The 21,014-nt window shown below is 42.2% G+C and overlaps 1 protein-coding gene across 3 annotated transcripts in view; it reads left to right on the top strand.

Moving 5' to 3' along the window:
* Positions 1–18,365, top strand: part of LOC145404459 (NF-kappa-B inhibitor cactus-like) — a 71,591-nt gene extending 53,226 nt beyond the window's left edge. The window contains exons 4-8 of one of the 3 annotated variants that reach the window (XR_013898174.1): positions 1,966–2,054; positions 8,154–8,285; positions 8,616–8,729; positions 14,704–17,746; positions 17,829–18,365. Coding sequence is in view for 1 of the 3 variants with exons in the window: in XM_080275979.1 (XP_080132105.1) it covers positions 1,966–2,054; positions 8,154–8,285; positions 8,616–8,729; positions 14,704–14,853 (485 nt within the window). In the remaining 2 variants the exon portion in view is untranslated. Of the gene's footprint in view, positions 1–1,965; positions 2,055–8,153; positions 8,286–8,615; positions 8,730–14,703 lie in introns of all 3 variants that reach the window. The other 2 variants (XR_013898173.1, XM_080275979.1) reach the window with 2 other exon arrangements.
* The last annotated feature ends 2,649 nt before the right edge of the window (positions 18,366–21,014 follow it).

The raw sequence follows: 21,014 nt of genomic DNA, 5'->3' as shown, positions 1-21,014 counted from the left end.
GCCATTCCCAGGGATAAAAAAAAAAGCTTATCCATCCATCATCAAAGTCGGTATTGCCCCATCAGGAGTCACGAACCCAGAACCAAACTGTTTTGTCCAGGTATGTAAGGCAAAGGTGACCAGAAAACTGTAATATAAGAATAAAAATTAAAGAAAAAATTACCGTCCTCTTCTGCGCATCATTTTTGTAAACCCTTCTCACGTAAATTTTTTGAATACCCTCTGTGTATTGTGAATATTTGTGTTTCATCCTCCCTTCCGCATATTTTTTCCACGGCCTCTCTTACGTATTTTTCCGTATGCCCGTCTCTCTCACGTATTTTTTTTTTTTTTTTTTTTTTTTTTTTTTTTCTATCACCAGCACCACCACGCACGAGGTCCCCGCGCGCTTGCAGTCACGGTGTTGCCATGAGTTGCACAGGTTGCATAAGACTGCCTGCAACTTCCTGTGGGGCCATGCCGATGTTGGGTGAGGTTGTGTGATGGTGATGAGGGTGCGTCTAGAGAGAGAGAGAGAGAGAGAGAGAGAGAGAACTAGGGGAAAGAAAGATTGAAGGCAAGGAGAAGGAAAGGAAATAGAGGGAAACATGGAGAGCAGGGAAGAAACACAAGGAATGTGTGCTTGAATATTAAATCCCGATAATTGACTGCTGTCGAGACTTGTTTATCGTAAGAATATAGCTTCTTTTTTGTATATATATACATATATATATATATATATATATATATATATATATATATATATATATATATATACACCCATAACTTTCAAGGGGTTTTCCTAGGCAATTGAAGTAATCATGCAAGAGGGTTGATGGCTTCCCAGTAGTCCTTCGTTCGGGCCATTTCGACATTTCATCACTTCCTCCTCTTTCTGTATGTCCTATCATCTGTTGCCTGACGCTGCGTTCTGTGAGTGGAGGTTTCGACAAACGGCCCTCTGATGCACTTATCTCCCTACCTAGAATCAGCCCATCCTTCCACGAGAAACCACTCTGCTATAACCCCGCTTTCAGTGCGTCGACATTTCATAGTTTCCTTCTCATTTCTCTTCACGTCATCTATTGCCCGACGTAGAATCCCATGAGGGGTAGAATCAGTTAATCTTTCATTCATGCCATTTCCACATTTTCGTCATTTCCGTTTACTCATCTATCCGTCCATTTATTGCCCGACGTGGAATTATACAAGGGGTTGCTTGTACAAATGCTCCCTTCACGCACTTTTTTTTTACTCAGAAACAATCCTTCCTTCCACGTGTAACCTCCCTCCAAAGCCACCATTTTCACAGTATTTCGTCAACACCTTCCCCTTTTCTCTATCGGTTCCTTCTTTTATTGCCTGACGTCAAGGTCCGTAAGAGGTGGCTTCAACAAAAGGTCCCCTCACGCCCGTATCTCTTCGCTCAAAAAGAATCTTTCTTTCCATGATTAACCACCCCATTCACACCACCACTTATATATTTATTTTATGCACTTGGTTATCTTACACCCACTTCACCCCATCTCAGTACTGAAAATTGAGACTGGGATGATGATGATGATGATGATGATGATGTTTCCCACTGTACGTAAATCCTATTTGTATTTCCTGCTACCAATGTCTGACATTTTCTTAACAGTTAGAGGTGTCTTACTAAGCAGGCTATCATTTTATTTTTAGCTTTATATGTTGCGCAGAATATGAAAATAATTACATAAATCATCATCACCACAACCACCCTTACTCTTATTCCTATTAAACGATGGGTTGAGGATCCTGACCATTGTAATAATAGGTCTGTATACCAAAGTGAACAGTAATGGTCTCTTTTTCAGCATGTTGAGCCCATGAAAACAGCCACTCAAAATCAAAAACAATGATTTTCCTCTTTAGCGTGACGAACCCAACCAATCAGCCACCCAACCCAGCTTGCCTCTTTTCCCCAGCTGTTCCCTACCCTAACACGTGGTTCTCCTCCCCCAGGCCAGACCTGCATCCACGTGGCGGCGCAGGGGGGCCACCGGGAGATCCTGCAGCACCTCACGTGGTACGGCGCAGACATCAACGCCAGAGTGAGTAGTGATTCACCTTCTCTTTTCACGGATCCAGCTGATACTGTGTTGCTATCACGTACATTTATGCTGTTACACTGAAGATATAATGTGTTGTTTTCATGTAGATCTCTTGGTCTTTTCACGTATATATAGTGCTGTGTGTGTGTGTGTGTGTGTGTGTGTGTGTGTGTGTGTGTGTGTGTGTGTGTGTGTGTGTGTGTGTGTGTGATTTACAGTATGTCTGTTTGTCTGTTTATCCGTTTACCACTCTGTATATCTGTCTATATCTATCCATCTGTACGTCTGTCTGTGTATCAATCACTCCATCTCTTCGTTTCGCTTTCTTTATTTACCATTTTCTACATATCCAAACATTCTTGATATGGCTGAAGAATGATGGTTGCAAAATGCCAGTAAATGTAGGACTGCCATCACGGAAATGTCAACAGCTGTTCCATATCACATGTCTGAGAGTGTGAGAACCTGCCTCTCTCTCTCTCTCTCTCTCTCTCTCTCTCTCTCTCTCTCTCTCTCTCTCTCTCTCGTTCTGGCGTTGTTCAGGGGGAGTATCCACAGCAAATAAAGGTTATCATGAATCATTTAGTTTTGTTGCATTTTTCACATTATTATTCGCTCAGGTGGGGCTGTGACGAGTTCCGCAGCTGTATGAGTCTAAACATAATCATTTTATACACAGCTGAATTTCTAGAATGTTTTAAAATATGGTGTCACTAAATGTTGATGCTGCTCGGTGAATAATCTAGCTTTGTATTTTTTCACCATATTTCATTCATGTTAACCTGTGAAGTATTTGGTAGTTGTATGGGTTTAAGATAAAAATATAAACAAAAGGTCGTACGCATAACTTTGGCTTAAGAATGTTTACGAATGTTGCCACAGTTTATGTTGCCATCGCCGCTCCTCCGCGCGTTCATTCTGCAAAAATCCTGGCTCACGTACAAATGCGGTGGGTGAGTTTCATGGCAGATCGCGTACGCACCACCCATTTGAATGTAAATATATTAACACCACATTATGGGAGGCTGATCAGAGTCCTTGGTCAATAATCTGTTTCCGATTTTTTCTTTTTCTCTTTTTCTTCGAATTATGATGTGGAGCCGTATAATTTTCTGAAGTATGATGGCCCAAATGAGTTTCACAACTCATTTACCTTTTATGAAACGTATAGACGGCAAATGTCCATCTCATATGTGGTTAGTAGTACGCTATTTGTTGATATATCCGTCTGTATCTATTGATCCGTCTATCTAGCTATCGGTCTGTCTGCCTGTCTGTCAGTCTGCACACTATCGTATGTCGCATACTGAAAGGTGACTTCAAAAGAACCTCCGGGAATTTCTATCCCTTCCTGGTAACGGGCCTCCTTCTCACGACACCCCCCACAATTTTCATGCCCCCAATAACAAGCAGAACACGTGAGCATTCGCCTTCCCAGCTCCGACTCTTCTGTATTAAAGTGAATACGAAAACAGAAAATTCATGTTAGAAAATACATAACCAGTTATCCATATAACCGGAGGTGACGGCTGTTTTTCTAGTTTCGGTATGTGCCTGTTTTCCCTTACTAACGAACTAAAAATTCGTCTTGATGCCACATTAGTTGACTAAACATTTAGACAACAGCAGGTCACTTCAAAGCGGAATAACGATAATAACGTTGTAAAGATTTCTCACGTTCTAAAAGGATTAATGAATGACAGGAAATAAAAAGTAATTTATGGTGATTAAAACAGGACAAACGATATAATATTTCACAGCCAAAGAGAGTTACGATATCTGTTTTTCTTTTCTTCTTCTTTTTTCATTGACTTTCTCTCCTTTTCCCTTAGGTCGTGTGCGTAACGGGGGTCAGGTTAGGCCGCGTCGATGAGGTCATGCCTGTGGTATCTGGCATATAATACACCATCGTGTTACGGACCGCGTTTGCAATTAGCTTCAGAGACCTCGAGACACCTTTTCCTCAACGATTTATTTTCCACACTACACCCTAATAATTTTCTTGTATGTTACTTATCCGACTTGAGTAGATGTGTAAAAGGCAGCCATACGAAATATACAGGAGAGAATAAAATTTAATAAGGAAAATAACTGCCATGGAAGATGCAGTATGAAATCTTTTATGCCGCTTCGAATACAACCTCTAGGAAAATTCGTGTTCCTTTAGCTGGAAGTATAGTGCGGTCATTCGTTTCCTGTACGTCGTCTCGAAACCTTGGCAGTAGTAATAGTAGTAGCAGTAGTAGTAGTAGTCGTAGTAGTAGTAGCAGCAGCAGCACCAGTAGTAGAAGTAGCCTTCTTTCGGCAGGCTACCATCCTCTTGTTGTGGGATAGGCAGGAAGATCAGGGATATTTTTATAACTAGGCAGTGAATTCCCTCGGTCATATCAGTGTCACCACGGGAAGGCGTCCCTCTCCAGCACCAAAACGAGATCTTGGTAAACGAAAACAGTACTCAGATGCGACTTTTTTTTTTTTCTTTTTCAATTATGTTTGTTACTTCCAGACGATTTAATTCAGTTAAGACTACCCACTTAAAGACGTGATATACGAAGGCGATACTCATCTTCTCAGAAAGTAGATACATAGATAGATTGATTGACTGTTTGATATAGATAGATAGATAGAAAGGTAGAGAAATTTTTGGCCGAAACTGTATACTGAACCACTGTAATTCTGCACCGCGCACGTGATTGCAGTATGCCACAAAGAAGCGGTTGAATTCTGGGTACTGGAGCCGCGATGGAAAATACGCCCAGGCTGCTAGAAATACCGACTCCTAACAAAAGAAAAGATATAAGAGCGTTACTTGCTAGACCGCACGGAAAATACGTCCAGCTTACCAGAAATGCCCAATTCTAAATAAATAAATAAAATGGTCTGTTTAGCCGTGCTGAAAACGGGTTAACTTTACCAGAAGTGCTGACTCTTAAGTTCTTGGTCGCGATATGTAAGACTTTTATGCCCTTCCTAAGTCAGACGATTTTGCTCAGCCCAGATATAGCCACGGCAGCAAAAATAAATGAAGAAATAAAATAAGGTTAACGTTGTGGTCCGGAATTAGGAACTTTCTTTCATTTTGTTGTCACTAATGCCTAAGATTTTGTTCATTGATTTACTTTGTTTTTACCTGATGAGAAGCCACGGAATCCCAAGAGTTTAGTATGATAAAATTAATAATATATTTATATTTGACCAAATATGTGACTATAACAGATTTCAATAGAGTGATACATACATATCGTAGTTTATTTGTTAGATAAGATTTAACGTTTGATTAAAGAAACTTTTTAAGGCAAGTTAACTGCAGAGGTTTTTGCTTTATTGTAAGGAAAGGATTAATGGCTTCGCATTTAATGGAAGGGAAAGTAGAATAAAGTGGTACTCATTTGAAAGACCAGAAAATCTACTACAGTACTTGTACAATAAAAAAATATATATATATGGAATTATGGGATACTTATTTGATCGTACGGAAGCCCACCCTTGAAACAATGTAACAACATACAAGGTCGTTTATCTGACCGGTGGAAAAGTCACTCCATGTTTACGTAAAACAAAGGGGGGAAAATGCCACCGTCACGAAATGTTGCCTCAGCCAAGAAAAATTCCCGCCAATATGTCATCCAGCGTGGGGCAAGGGAAGCCCTCCTCTTACACCTGCACCTTCTCTCCCCCCTCCTCCTCCTCCTCCTCCTCCCACATCCATTTTATTATTATTATTTTTTTTTTTTACTGTTCGTTGTCTCCACAGTCATTTTCCCCGCTTCATTTCTCACCCTTTTTTATTTTAACTCCTTTGCCGCGTCGGTGAGCAAATTCCTGGACGGCTTGTGAAGACTGATGCTCCCGGACCTTTTGCATGTGTGTGTGTGTGTGTGTGTGTGTGTGTGTGTGTGTGTGTGTGTGTGTGTGTGTGTGTGTGTGTGTGTGTGTGTTGTGTGTGTGTGTGTAGCCTAAGTGACGTGAGTGTGTCTAAATGTGCATGCGATAGCGCTACTTCCGATGCAAACTTCCATTGCAAAAAAAACCCTTATTCTTAGGTAATTAAAGTTGATTTCCGACGGATGTTTATAGAAGAAAAATTGCTTTGAATAACAGACTCTATAATGCACACCTGTTGATTTTTTCCTGCATGAATCAGGTGTAATGGTAAAAAAAATAAATAAATAAAATAAAAGTCTCTATTAACACTACAAATTTCGAGATGTTCGTAAAAAACATTGCCTGCGTGCCCAGACTCGAGTCAAGCAAGTGACGTGCTTTTCCTCAAAAACTGGATCTCCGTCGTATGACCCTTCACTGGTTCGGAGAATGTAAAACCCGAATCTACCACCAGTACTGCCCCGTGGTCGCTTTTCTCAGGAATCACTACCCTGACGCCATCATTTCCCCATTCACCAACTTCCCGGGCACCACCGTTTCTCCACCGCTAACTTCCCCGGCGACGACCAAGGCCTCCTCAAAGCAGCAATTATACACACTTACGCAACATGCCTTGTATCCTTCTTTTGTCTTCTTCCTCCTCCTCCCCTTCCAGTTTGATTTTTCTCAGTTATTTTTGTACACTCAACGCACCATATTTCGTCCTATCCTTTTCCATCCTCTCCTCTTTCTCTTCACTCGTCTCCTTCCTTTGCCGCCCATTTGCTCTTCCCAATCCAACAGTTATGCACAGTTACACAATGTACCTCCCCCTCTTCCTCTTCCTTCCTTAATTGTTTGCTCTTCTCCTCAACGCAACAATTATACACAATTGCACAACATACCTCGCCCCCTCCCCTTCCTCTTCCTCCACTACCAACTTGCTCTTCCTCTTTGTGTTTTGTGCGTCCGTGTTCTCTGTTCTGCCTCCTTTCCCCATTCTTCTTGCACATGCTTGCGTGCCCCTGGTGGTTTTTCTTTAATGATGAGTGATGAACGCAGTTGCTGCCAGATGGAGTGTTCTTAGTAGGTGCTTCCTGAGAGATCCTTTTGTGATAATCTGCTATATTCATTTCCATATTACCATCTTGGAAGGCATAATATAAGCAGCGATGTCACAGTTTATAATGTGCATTTTATTTTTCAAATATAATTGTCAATTTTTCTTCTGTACTCATCCTTTGGAAGTCAGTAGTAACGAAGTCACTTATTCACCTGAAAATATCCGTGTTTCTCTTCACTGGAATTGAAGAGCTTTAAGATTACGGCAGAAGTCGGAACATTATGACAGCGATAAAAACTAGAGAAAGAAATTGAAGCATTTTGTGATCGTAATCGGAATGAAAGCACAATATGCTCAAGATAGGAATATAGGCACTTTTTCTTTCTGTTCCACCAGTCCACCAATGCTAGTCATTGCGGCGGGGGGAGGGGGGTCAGCCTCTGCCCAGAGCATTCACACAAAACAAGACACTGGCCGGCCCGGGTTACTGAGCTCCGTTTTTTGCCCCCGTTTTGCTTGCAGCGTTCCTGTATTCATTCGTTGACCCTGGAATCCCACTCAGCTCTCAGGATATAACCCGCTACTAAGCAGGATGTTGTTCCTTGCCCAAGTCTTTTGAGGAGTGTTCAGTTATCATGTGAACAGCGTCCTGGTCCTTGAAAGGGAAGCTATTATATGAACTGTGTCCTGGTTCATGAAAGGGAAATTTTTCGACAGTCAGAAGGGAAATTTAGAGCAGTCAGTTAGGAATGTTGCTTGTCGGTTGTTTGGTATCACTGTACCGAGTCCATGTGATGAAATCCTTTACGACTGCGGTGAATCCCTTTGAGCTAAAATATAAAAACGTGTGGTATTTGCAGGAAGATTATATAAATCTCCTGTTCTCTCAGCCAGATCATTGCCAGGCACTCATTAGGATGAAACAAACCCGTCTTTTTCTTCCTCGTGCAATTACTCTAACCCTTCCTCACTCGCGTAACTGATAGGCATAAATTTAAGACCTTTTCTCCCTCGCGTGGTCGATAAACGAAAAGCGAACCTTTCTTATTTACTGTACAGTCGATGAGTGTAATTTCAACCCCCCTTCTTTTCTTGCGTGTGTGTAACCTTTCTTTTTTCTCTGTCATGCTGTCTACACATAAAACTAATCCTTCTTCTTTTCCCGTGTGCAGGAGGGTAAGAGCGGACGGACGGCGCTGCACTACGCGGTTGAGGCGAGAGACCCAGGTCTTGTCGCCTTCCTCACAGAGCACTGTCGTGTCTCCCTCACGCTCGAGACCTACGCTGGACTCACTCCCTACCAGGTAAGGCAGTTCCCTCGGTCGTTTCAGTGTGATAATGTCTTTTTGTCCGACTTTTATTTTTTATTTTTCATTTTTCTGGAGTTTTTAATGCGATGACTTTTTTTTTTTTTTTTTAGCTTCCAGTTTCTAATGCCTGTAACAGATAAAGCTGAGGGCTTACTATACACACTTTTCAGTTTTCCTTAATGCAACCACTCCAGCGATTACGTTTTGTTTCGTTACCACACTCTTTATGTTATACTTCATTCAAAATATGCTATGGTTTTCCAACCATAATCATCATATTTATTTCTTTCTTCAACCATACTCATCTTTGCTCTGTATTTCCAGCTGGCCCTTGCTAACGGCGCCACGGGTTTGGCAAATTTGCTTGTGGAGTTGGGCGCCCCCAGCCAGGCCCTCCCATCCTATCTCACAGCCGATGACGACCTGGACTACGAAGAGGTGAGCAGAAAGGTTCTTTGCGCCGGGTCAGGGGTTACTGCTCTTGGGTCCGTATTCTAGGTGGCACAGGAGGCTACGAGAGACGTTTTATTTAACGCTTCAAGGTTTGCATTCGATGATTGGTTGAGGTCCCTAGACTCCTGATGGGACAAAAGAGAATGGGATGATGATAATACCTTCACGTTTTCTCGTATGCTGTTTACCTAGTTATAATATGGACATAGTTTACGCCAGCAGAGTAAAGGAGGATACAGAATAAATCGCTAAGGAAGAGGCGTTACAGAATCTCCAAAGCGGCACTGGGTCAACTAGGTGTACAATTGGCAGCAAAAGTATTCTCTCCTTTCGTGCTTCTCTGTCCAAGGGCTTTAAAAATTAGTCTCATGAACCCGCGGAATCAACACTGATGTCTTTATATAGCTGTTGAACTGTCATTAGTGTCGATTGCTGCGGATTTACCAGATTTTTATCACGTATTTATTTGTTTATTTATTTATCTAGTTATTAGTTTATTATTTTTTATTATTACTGAAACCTATGGAGAAAAACAGGGAAGCAACAGGACTCTTGCTGTCGACACTACAATCACGGGATCATCTGTCTACCCAATTACGTTTAACCTCTTAATTTCGTTGACACATACTTCCATGCAACTTTCAGACGATTTCATTCAGGCTAAGGGGAGGAATCAGGTGGTGAAGGAGTTAATGTCGACTATTTCAAACAGCCTTACCACAAACTGTTCCTCCAAAGTGAACGAAATCGTCTGGCGGTATCAGAAACTGAAACATATATGCATTATCGCACTGATGAGGTGGAGGTTGTTTAAAGCTATCTAAATATATCCTACTGTATATCTTGACGATTCTTTCTTTTGGATGGTTCATACTTGCTGCGATATGTTCACCCAAACCTCCGTGAGATCTTTAATTTCGTCACTGCAAAGCCACATCTCTCCTGTCCTCCTCTGTTCAATACCTGACGTTCTGTGTTGAGCAAGAGCGTAGGTCGTTGTACTTGCAACACCAAGGCCATTGTATCCAGATGCTTGACCGTGTACTATTCGCTTAGCAGATTTCGCAACGCCTCTCCCTCAGCGATTTGTTTGCTACACCTTTATATCATAGTGTATGTTGTTGATGCTAATTGTGTTGATAGGAAAAGGAAATGAGATACAAGAGAATATCAGGGTGTAATATGGAAGGTGAATCGCCAAGAAATAGGTGCAGTGAAGTCTTCTAGTCAAAGAGAATATCGAGAGAGGTCTGGGAGCAGGAGGGATGGGGTAGGAGAGGGAACGTCATGGTGTGTACTATATTCTCACCGACTTTCATTCACCTTTACGGTATAAACTGCGGTGCGGTCAACCGCCTGTGGTTCCTCACTAGTATTATGGTAGACCCGAGGTTACCTAACAAGTTTTTACCGCGGCGCGAGGGCTGGTGCACCAAGCGACCTTGTCCGCCAGCGCCCCGCACCCCGCCCTCCTCCCCGTCCTGGAGACGGTACTACAACAGGAGACCCGACTGTAAAAACAGATGGGACACCCGCCGTCATAATTGTGGTTGTGTCATCTGCATACTGAAAACACGGCTAGTTCTTGTGAGCTGAATGACTGGTTGATCCCAGGCATTATTAGGGCGTCCATGGGCTTTAAACTAGCCATACAAAGACTGGATGTTTACAGTTGTTCGACGGATGACAGAGCGCACCACAGTAGCAGATTCTGTCGCATTCCTGTTTGTTATATGTTCTCAAACTTGCGCAGCCCTGGATCCCTGCTAGCCTCGGGGACTTTCCCGGGCACCAACAGCCGTCGACCCTGTAATCATGATCTCGTCGTCAAGGCCCCGCGTTGCCCAACACCGGGAGTACCGTCTGATAATCACACATAGACGATGGGCTGTATTTAACCTGAGCACTGGAGGCTTTCAAGCACCTCTTCCCGAGCGATTGATTTACATACACTACCTTTAACCTACATGTCACTTAATTTATGTGTTGAGAAAATCTTTCCAGCGATATAAAAGAGAATTATATTGTCCAGTATCCAGAAATAACTTGAAAAGGAAGAGTTGTTTGAGAGCTTCCCACGAAGCTGACAAGATTGTGGCCCCATATCGCGCGAAACCTGCTCTCGGATCACCTTTCACTAAAACTGGTATTGAATATTGTGCTTCTGCGTTCAGTCATGCTCTAATAAAACAATAAACATACCTGCAGGTCGTAGTCGGTCGCAGCAGCTGTAATTAACTTATTTATTTAGACCCTCTGTTAATATATTAAGAAACTTGCGACATGTTTTTTTTTTGCCTGCTCGCTTACCTACCAGTCCAGGAATTTGATGAGCGTTGAGGGGTGGGGGAATGTGGAGGGAAGAGATTGGGACGAGAGGGAGAGCTTGGGGAGAGGGGATGAAGAGAGGGAGAGTGTAGGTGGGGAAGTGTGGGGGAGGGGCAGAGGAGCGTGTGTTGGCGGGTAGGGGGTATGGTTGAGGGATGGCAAAGGAATTAAGGAGTGGGAGTGTGGGAAGGGCGCATAAGGAATGTGGAAATGTAGGTGATTAAGGGAGTGTGGATGAGGGGTTGGGGAGTGTGGGGAAGAAGAGATGATTGGGGGCTAGTGTAAATGAAGGATTGTATTATGTTTTCTCTTGGAGGGAACTGTGCGGGCTCATGGCCTTTGGTTCCTTCCTCCTCGCATTAAAAAAAAAAGTAAGAGATGGCTGAGTAAATCAGAGATAGAGTAGTGTGGGTGGAAGATGGGGAATGAGACAAGGAAAAGGGGAATGTAAATGAAAGATGGAGAGGGGGGGATGAGAAGTGGGGGAGAGGAGATAACAGGGGGGAAACTGTAGGTGAGGGGTGGAATCTTCGAGGGGAGTATGGGTGAGGGAGGGAGTGGGAATATGAGTGAGGGGAGGGGAGTGATGCCGTGACCACTGTGTGTTGTACCTCCAGTTGACTCACCTGGGGATGGGTCACGTATAATCAGATGGGGCGGGGCAGACCAATGTTCTACAGTAATACCGGTACTCTTTTCCACTTTCACTTGGCCTAAAATTGTCTTCTCTCCATCCATCCATTCATCCATCCATCATCCAATCTTACGTTGCCCCATAAGGAGCGCAGGAGCCCGGGGCTAGGCAAGTTGGTCCTGACGTTTCAGATGAGACTGACCAGCCTCACTTATCCCTGAGTGGCATTACATGAGCAATAAGCCCCAACCACCCCTTGGATATAAACTTCATCTTGATTATTCAGTTGTAACAACAGATGAACTTTAGAATATTATGCAAGCCACGAAGAAGGTTTGTGAAAAGTAAGCTATGTAGAGCCATATACTGATTTTTTTTTTTTTCTGCCGTAGAGTAACGTGAACTAAGCCGCGAAAGGACGGGAATCTAGGCCAAGTTAAGGAAAGAAGCATAATTGCGACGGTATTCCCCAGTCGCAGCCATACACTTGGGGGGACTTTTATGTTTGTTAGGTGGATTCAAGATCCCGAGGGCTTGAACAGTGTTTGATTGTGTGACTTATTTCCATACGCATGATGTTTGCAGTCCTCTCATTTCTGCACTTTGTCTTTCTTTTGTTTCTGGTTACTACATCACACCCATCGTTCTAGATGAGAATACCGGTAGGTATAATGGTGACCATATATATATATATATATATATATATATATATATATATATATATATATATATATGTGTGTGTGTGTGTGTGTGTGTGTGTGTGTGTGTGTGTGTGTATGTGTGTGTGTATGTGTGTGTGTGTGTCATTCTACTCCACCCTCCCACTTATGAGGTGGGTTGAAATATCTAGAAGCAAATAAGAGTACAGAACTTGGAGAACTTTCTGTCACCGTGTCTTGTAAAATGGGTAAATTATTCAAGATCGTTCATGTATTCGAAATAATGACTCCACCTCACAAGCAACAACATCTGAATAAATTATTTTTGTGCTTGTTTTATATATATATATATATATATATATATATATGTATGTATGTATAGGTAGATAAATAGATTGATTGATTGATAGGTAGATAAAATGTGTGTGTGTGTGTGTGTGTGTGTGTGTGTTTCATATATGCTTCGCACTTGGTTTAGAAATTATCAAAACCCTTCAATATCACATAACCACCTAATTCGTGTGTGTTGGTGGGAAGGGTGGTGTATGGTGGTGGTGTGAATGTGGTGTTGGTAGTGGTGTCAGTTTCAGCATGGGTCAGAGCTGGCACCCGTTCCAGCCCCGCACGGCACTGCTCCACTGGAATTCCCATCGCCAGTGTTGCCGCCTCCACCATCTCATATCTATCGACATTGATCAACAGATAGCACGTTATATCAGAACCATCAGGAATTATCACTTATAGTGAACATTATGCGACAAAAATTCTACGTCATGCAGTGATGAGTAAGGTGATAAGCGTGGTGGTGACGGCAGTGGTGGTGTAAAAGTGGCAATGTGGTGCGCCTGGTGCCAGCGTGTCTAGCTGGAGCCTCTGTCACGCTCGCATTCCCGCCACGGGAATTCCTCCACTACAAAGAACACTCTTCATTCCAAGTCAGGGAAGCCCTTTGGCGCCACTCTGACTACTTATAAAATGTACATAGCTTTACACTGCATAGCGACGTGGATCAACAAAACTGTTATTGGATTATAAGAATCCAGTTGGAAGCATTACAACAAACCAGTGCTATAATTGTCATCCTAACTAGATATTATCAAACGAAAAGCAGTTCTACCCGGGTTGTGGAGCACATTAAATCGACGAGGTGTACGATGCGGTACTGCGCGTGCTAGTTGTGGCGGCAGTATGTATGATGGAGGCGATGGGTGGCGGGGGGAGGGGGTCAAGGCTATCCCCCTTCCCTCCCACTTCTCCCTCTCCCACATACTACACTGCGCCATGAGAGACTACTAGTGCTGTTGCCTAGTGCATCATTGCATGTTAAATCGTGCATCTCCAAACAGCTTATTTATATAACTGATGTAAAAGCTTCCCTAGTTTCCTGCAAGGCTTTTGCTAATCCGTAAAGCATTATAAAAGGAGAACGACGAAGAGTTTTAAATCAGCTAAGAATTTAGTGAGTGTTGACAGCTCGTGAGTTGCAGATCCCGAATGACACAACACTTTGCTAGCGCTGCACAAAGCAAAGATTAAGCAGGTGGAGGAACTGATGAGGGTAGACGACAGCATATAATAGTCGTTTTAGAGCCAGTTATTAAGTCGAGTAATACAGTTGGAGTAAAAATAGGACTTCTATATTTAGTGTCTTGTTGAGCAGTGACTCGACCAGTATATATACAAATAAAATGAATAAACGTTGTCTTTATTAGGTTTAATAAAATTGTCGCTTTCCCCACTCCAACCCTCCCCCTCCCCGTCCGTCCTTCCCTCTCCTTCATGCAGCTCCACTCCTTGCCTCACCATTCATGTTCCATCCACCCGTGTTCCCTCGACATATTGGACCTCTAACCTTCACCTTCTCTAGGTTTTTTCTTGTATCTTTCCGCTGTATCTCTTCCCTGTATATAAACCAGGGATTGACTTCGAGTACTATTCTCTCTCTCTCTCTCTCTCTCTCTCTCTCTCTCTCTCTCTCTCTATCACTGCCATACATTTAACTTCATCGTATGCTCCACACCATACCTCTCTATAGTTCTATCGCCGTCTTCTCATTCGTATTATTTACTCAGACGTGCTTAGCCTCTCCTAGACCTTCCGATTTGCTTTCGCACCTCCCACTTCTTTTTCTCATCACCGTCCAAGCTTTGTTAACCCTCGCATCTCGTTCTCATCTATTTCGTTATCCTCACCTCTTAACTTGTTATCTTTCCCCTCCTGACGTGCATACCCAACAACCATAGTCTTGTTATATATCCTGCCTACATTACTTATGCCTACTGCCTTGTGAGCTGTGGCCCTGTAGTTGTGGTACTTATGGTGGTAATTTTCTTTCCAGGTTGGCAGTGTGAGTATGGGAGAGACCACCAGCGCCACTAATGGCTGGAACAACATGGATGACCTTAGGATTGGAGGAGTACCTGTGCCGATGGCCATGCCAGTCCCTGTGTCAGACTCCAGTCCCTTCAATGCTGACCTCTACTTCTAATTTAGCAAAGAGGGAAGTTGAGGAACATGCAGCCAGAATTGGGATTAAAAAAAAAAAAAAAAAAAACTAAGACGTTAAAAAAGTGGAAAGGCTCTACTTTGGGACCTGAATCTTTAAAAAGCATTTTCTTGATTGTATCTGTCTTAAGATGCTTTGTTGTGAAAATGATCAAAAACATTGTGAATTGTTGTTGTACACATGAACTTAGTTATTTATTCTTTTTTACCTCTATGAGATAAAGGCAAAACTTTTTTCATCACTACTAGAAACTGATGCTTCCTGCTCCTTTGATTTGCAATGAAGGATTAGTAGGTGAAACAAGTGAGAAAGTGAGAGAAGCTAAGGTGCCTTGGAGCTTACTCCGTTTCCCGAGTTCTGTTTATTGGTGAACTCTATGAGTATCACCAAATACTGTGGATGTGACATTTTTTGCAGTGCGCATTGTTCATTAAAGCACAATGAAAGAGACATTGTACAGATAGCAAGGCAAAATCTATATTGTATATTCTTTTGCCTACAAAATCTTGTTATATTAAATTTTAGAATAATGAGGCTTCCAGAGAAGACTGGAGCCTAATGAATGCGAAAAGTATCCTCTGAAAGGAAACCAGCGCCTGTCTCAGCTTGTATTTCGTGGTGTGTGTGGTTGTCCGTCTGTGATCTCAGTGGAGGCAGTGTGAAGGAGCAGCACAAGAAAATGCCAATGGTTTACTGTACATTGTATATTGGAAACAAAGATCCCAGTTACCTCACTAATTGTAAAGGAAGGCCACTACAGTATACTGTGCTGTGAATAATTATTGTTATTAAGAAGGGCCAATATGCATGCTTTTAATATCCTGTTTGTGCAATTATAGTTCCAGTATATAAAATTGAAGCTGGTTTAAGGCCACTAGGCAATATAGGTGTTCTTCATATTCTGTGAATTTTATAAACGTCCCAACCAAAAGTTACCTGAACACTTGGGCACGATGGTTGTGAAAATGAGCAGAATAAAACTTGTCAACACACATTGGTTGGTACCGGTATGCATAATCATAAAGTGACTCGCACTGAACCCATTACACGGATGTATGGTGCAGTCACCATTACTGGTAGAGATAAAAACGAGGAAAATTGTTTTCAGATTCTTTGATCATATTTTTCGAAATGCATGGCGTCTTCAGTGTTCAGATACTTTCTGGTGAGACTACAAGTAGCTTATCTGAACAGGCTTGAGATGTATGAAGAACATTAGTTGGACAGTATTTCATTATTCTGTGCTGTTGTGTACAGAAGTAACACCATTATTTTCACAAAGAGTAAACTGTCTTGTATTTTCATGAAGAGTTCCTGTCTTGTACTGCCTTCAGTTATTACTGTATACATAAAACATTTTACAGTATCCTGCAGAATAACTTATTCCCATTGAATGTTTTTGGAGTGTTAAGCTATAAATCCAAGATCATTAGCCCTGAACTGTTATGAAAATACATATATTGTATATATTTATCTGAACTATGTATTAAATAACATCCATATAAAAGTCGTCACTAACAGACATATTTACTAATGGTTTTGTGTATACTGTAGTGTCTGAAACTGAGAAAAACTTATTTCAGATAGATTTTTGTCAGTCTGTGTTCCAGACTAGCTGATGCAGTATGTATAATCAGTGCTACAGTAATTCACTTTTGCTAGCAATGGCTTTTAATTAGATTACATCTTTGCTTAGCACAAGTGTATGTAAGAAGTTTGTGATACAATTTTTGTGTGGCATTTGGAGAACTGCTGATTGTTGAGGACATTGAAAATGTGACTCCATATCATTAATACTTAATGATAAAGACTGACTGGTGTCAGAGTAGACTGCACTGCCCCTAGTTATTCATAAAATAGCTCACTTCAAAGGGATATCTCGTAGTGGCACCTGCAGAAGGTAGAATGATCAAGATAGGCCTAGACACATTGTAAGGTTTCTTGACATGAAATGATGATACCTGGGTTAGAACAACAAATATTCGTTAGGGAGACAGAGTTGGCACAATATCTAGTAGCATAGTAGATATATTTTTGCCATCATAGTAAGTGAATAAATACCATTACTGTATATGAGACAATGCCATGTAACCATTTCACCTTTTTGACAAACTCCTTTCAAAAGTGCCCAGCTCATCATAGATGAAAACTTATGTTAAACAATTTATATTTTGTAAGTTGTTTAATTGTAAGTTAGATATCCTTATTATAGTGGAAAATCACTTAAATGGTGATATGTTTGTGCGCCCAGAGCTGAGGTCACTGTGTCTACTATATCTAAAACACAAGGGGCTTTTCTCTTGAATTTGGTTCCAACTTGGTACCTGTCTTCCTTACTCCAGTCATTTCTCTTTCACCTAATGTCACCTATTATGCTTTCTTCACGCCATTTCCTATTGAAAATAATATTCATTGTTAAAATACATCATCTATACTTTTTCACATTTATTATTAGTTATAAGAACTGAAATTTTTAAAAGGCAAATGTGCACAGAGGTTGTCAGGTCCAATCTCTCCACCTGGAATTTGTAGGAGTTATTGAACCTTTTTACATGACAAGTGGTTGGTAGTGGGCCATGACATCCATATGCCATAGAATGCATAATCACTGAAGATGAATAATTCGAGAACATTACACTACATAACTGTTATGGAGAATTCCAGAGTATGTAAGCTACCTTGTTTTTATTCAGCAGTATACTGTGTGCTGGTGCCGAGTTTCAAGAGTAAGGCCCTATATTCTTTTCCTTTACTGAACTGTATTGCTGCTGCAACACTTGTAGCTGACAGGATGGATGGTTGCTGCAGCTATGGAAAGACTGTTTTGTATAAGTTGTGTGTGTGTGTGTGTGTGTGTGTGTGTGTGTGTGTGTGTGTGTGTGTGTGTGTGTGTGTGTGTGTGTGTGTGTGTGTGTGTGTGTGTGTGTGTGTGTGTGTGTGTGTGTGTGTGTGTTGAGTTTGTATAATTTTTGTTGCTGCTAATATAATCATGTCAGGAGTAATGTCTAGCTGTGGCTTATATAGCAGTGCAGATGGGAAGACGAGTACCCCAAGCTGTTCTTTTTAGTGATTGGAATGTTTTCTGTATTGATATGAATATGAGAGAAAACTTGTTAAACATCCCATTTACTGTATTGTCTCTACGTCTTGTGATCTGTTTATTTAGTTACATTTTTTGGAACGTTACTTCGGTGTATATTAAAGTACATTGTATTTGGAGATAAAGAGAGAATTTAGTTGGTTTTTGCAATCTTTTACATTGTGATGTACCAGTAATACAACTACTAACCAGGATGGGACTGTATTCTTACATGTTACAAGGGTTTGCTGTATATATGTTGAGTGTGCTAGTGGGTGTTCTGCAGCAGCACTTCAATTGTTACTCCTTCCCCTTCCTCTACTCCTCACAGTGTTTTGTAAATATTCTGTTGTATATATTTGTACAATGTCATCGCGTCTTCATTTTTGTCATCGTAATAAAATTTATTTATTTATGCATATTTTGATTTATTACTGTTACCTCTCACTCTTTATGGTAGGTGGGGGCACTCACCATCCACTCAATGTAGTGCTGCTCTCGGGTGTCTGCCCTTTTCTCTCCTCCATTCTTCTTTCCATCCATTCTCTCCTGTCTTTCTTTCCTTCATTCTTCCCTCGTGCCTGTGGGTGACTCTACATTGAGTGACAAGCCAAATGGTTTCCTGTACACAAGGAAACCATTTACTACGCTGGGTGGTAACCATATAACCAAACTTTGGTGCCTGTTGGTTTAGTGGGCAATTACAGCACTCCAATTGGATTGAGCCGGTGAAGGGTTATATCCAAGGAGCGGTTGGGGTTTATTGCTCGTGTAATGCCACTCAGGGATAAGTGAGGTTGGTCACTCATAAATGTCAGGACCAACTTGCCTAGCCCCGGGTTCCTATGCTCCTCATGGGGCAATGTAGGATTGGATGATGATAATGACCTCTCACTCTGATACTGAAATACAATTCACTTCCTTTTATAAATATCTTTATGAGCCAAGTACTGAGATGTAGAATGTTTGGAAAAAAAAAAAAAGAAGAAGAGGGAGGGAGGCTGCAAAGAGCTAATAAAAACAGTTTGTTATAGGAAGACCATGGTAAGTGCAGCAAAGGATGAGTATTTTTGAGCAAAAGCGTCGCTAGGATTTTAAAGATGGGGTGACCAAGGGATGGTCAACTCGAATTATGGCCCGAAGGAAAACTCTTTAGGAAGGGAGGGTCAGGAGATATTCCCGCGGAAATCTAGAGTGGCCACTGGGACCACAGGGTATATTTATGAGCTTCTGTCAAACAAGGAGCTTTTTATTTTAGTTTTCCATGCGCATTTTAAACATATTCTATACCTAAGTTTACACATACGGTGCTTACACCTTATTCCATTTATAGTATAATATGAAGAATAAGACACAAGCACTTGCAGTTTTTATTGCAGCAGCCACTCACCCACCCACCCACACCCATTAACACCTATCTGCACTACCAACACACACCCACACCTTCCCACACTACCCACATCACCTTACATTAACCACACGTACATTTACATTCACCCATACCCAGCTACAAACATAAACGCCCACCCACCCACCTACTGTACATGGAACCTTCCCACTCTCACCTACACCGACACACAACCATTTACACTAATCTATCACAAATTACACATATCCACACCGACCCACACAACCCCACACTCACGTACATCCACCGATGTACATATACCTAGTCCCACCCACACGCACCTTCATTCAGGTATACGCATCTACACACACCTACATCCCCGCAGATTTACCTTCACCTACCCAAACCTGCCACACACACACGAACACCTCTTCAAACTAGCTACTCCCAACCAGACCTACCCACACTCCCCACGCCAACCCATACTCACCTATACATACCTACAAATACCTACTACAGCCACGCATTCCCACTTAAACTGACACCAACCCACACCCTGCTACACCTCACCCACACTCACTTAAACCCACTTACACTCACATACAACCACCAAACGCCGCATGTAACCACCAAGTCACATGCAACCGCCAAGCGCCGCATGCAACCACCAAAAGCCACATACAACCACCGAATGCCACATACACTCACCGAAAACAACATACATCCACCCACAGCTGCATATATTCACTCATATGCACCTGCAGAGGTTTTAATATACCGGGTAATTGTTATATTGACGACCATTAATTGTATCCAAGATCAGTAAATACCTGACGGAGATAACGCAATGAAAACAGTGTTGTTTCGCTCTGAAAGTATCCATAACTAATCGCAAAATCGACACTGACTGGCGGACGGAATGCGTTCATGGCACTACTTCAAAACGGGTTAGCATAAGGCCACTACCTTGGATTGTTGAGCTGGCTAGTCGCTGATTGGTTGAAAAGAGAGTGACGTCATTTTCCCGCCATATTCGTCATGTTCCAGCCAGACACATGAAACAGAGTGATTTAGTTTTCCGACGACAGACTGAAGCTTGTCTGCACAGGAATGGGGTCAGCGATATTTCATAGTAGCCTTACAGGGGCCACCTACAAGAAGTTTATGTTCATTCATTTATTAAACCTCGGTAGGTGAATGTGCTTGGTGGATATGCAGTTGTGGGTGGGTGGGTGTGGATATGGCAGGGCGTGGGTGGGTGGCAGGGTGTGGGTAGATGTGTAGATGGTTAGTTTCGGATAGGTGTCGATGGGTGTAGCAGGGTGTGGATATGTAGTGTGCGGAGAAGTAGGTGGGTGTGGGTGTATGTAGGTGGGTGTACCTGAGTGTATGTGTGGGGAGTGTCTAGGTATTTGTCGGCGGATGTAGGAACGTGCGGAGCGATGTGAGTGGGTGGGAGTAGGTGTGGATAGGTGATAGTGGGTAGAAATGAGTAGGGCACGTTGTGAGTGGATGTGGGAAGGTATTAGTCGATGTATGTGGGTGTGGATGTGTGTAGGTGGATGTAGATACTTGCAGATAGGTAGGGGTAAATGTAGGTGGGTGTGGATGGATGAAAGCGGGCGTGTGCAATCGTGTGAGGTGTGGGGAGGTGTGGGTGGTTGTAAGTAGGTGTGGATAGGTATTGGTTGGTGTGAATGGGTGTAGGCAAGAGGG

The sequence above is a fragment of the Coenobita brevimanus genome, chromosome 63, assembly GCF_032717465.1.
Source record: "Coenobita brevimanus isolate Jiangsu-jjx chromosome 63, ASM3271746v2, whole genome shotgun sequence".
NCBI lineage: Eukaryota > Metazoa > Arthropoda > Malacostraca > Decapoda > Coenobitidae > Coenobita > Coenobita brevimanus.
Note: the sequence above shows the minus strand (reverse complement) of the source record. Positions and strands in the feature narration are given on the sequence as shown.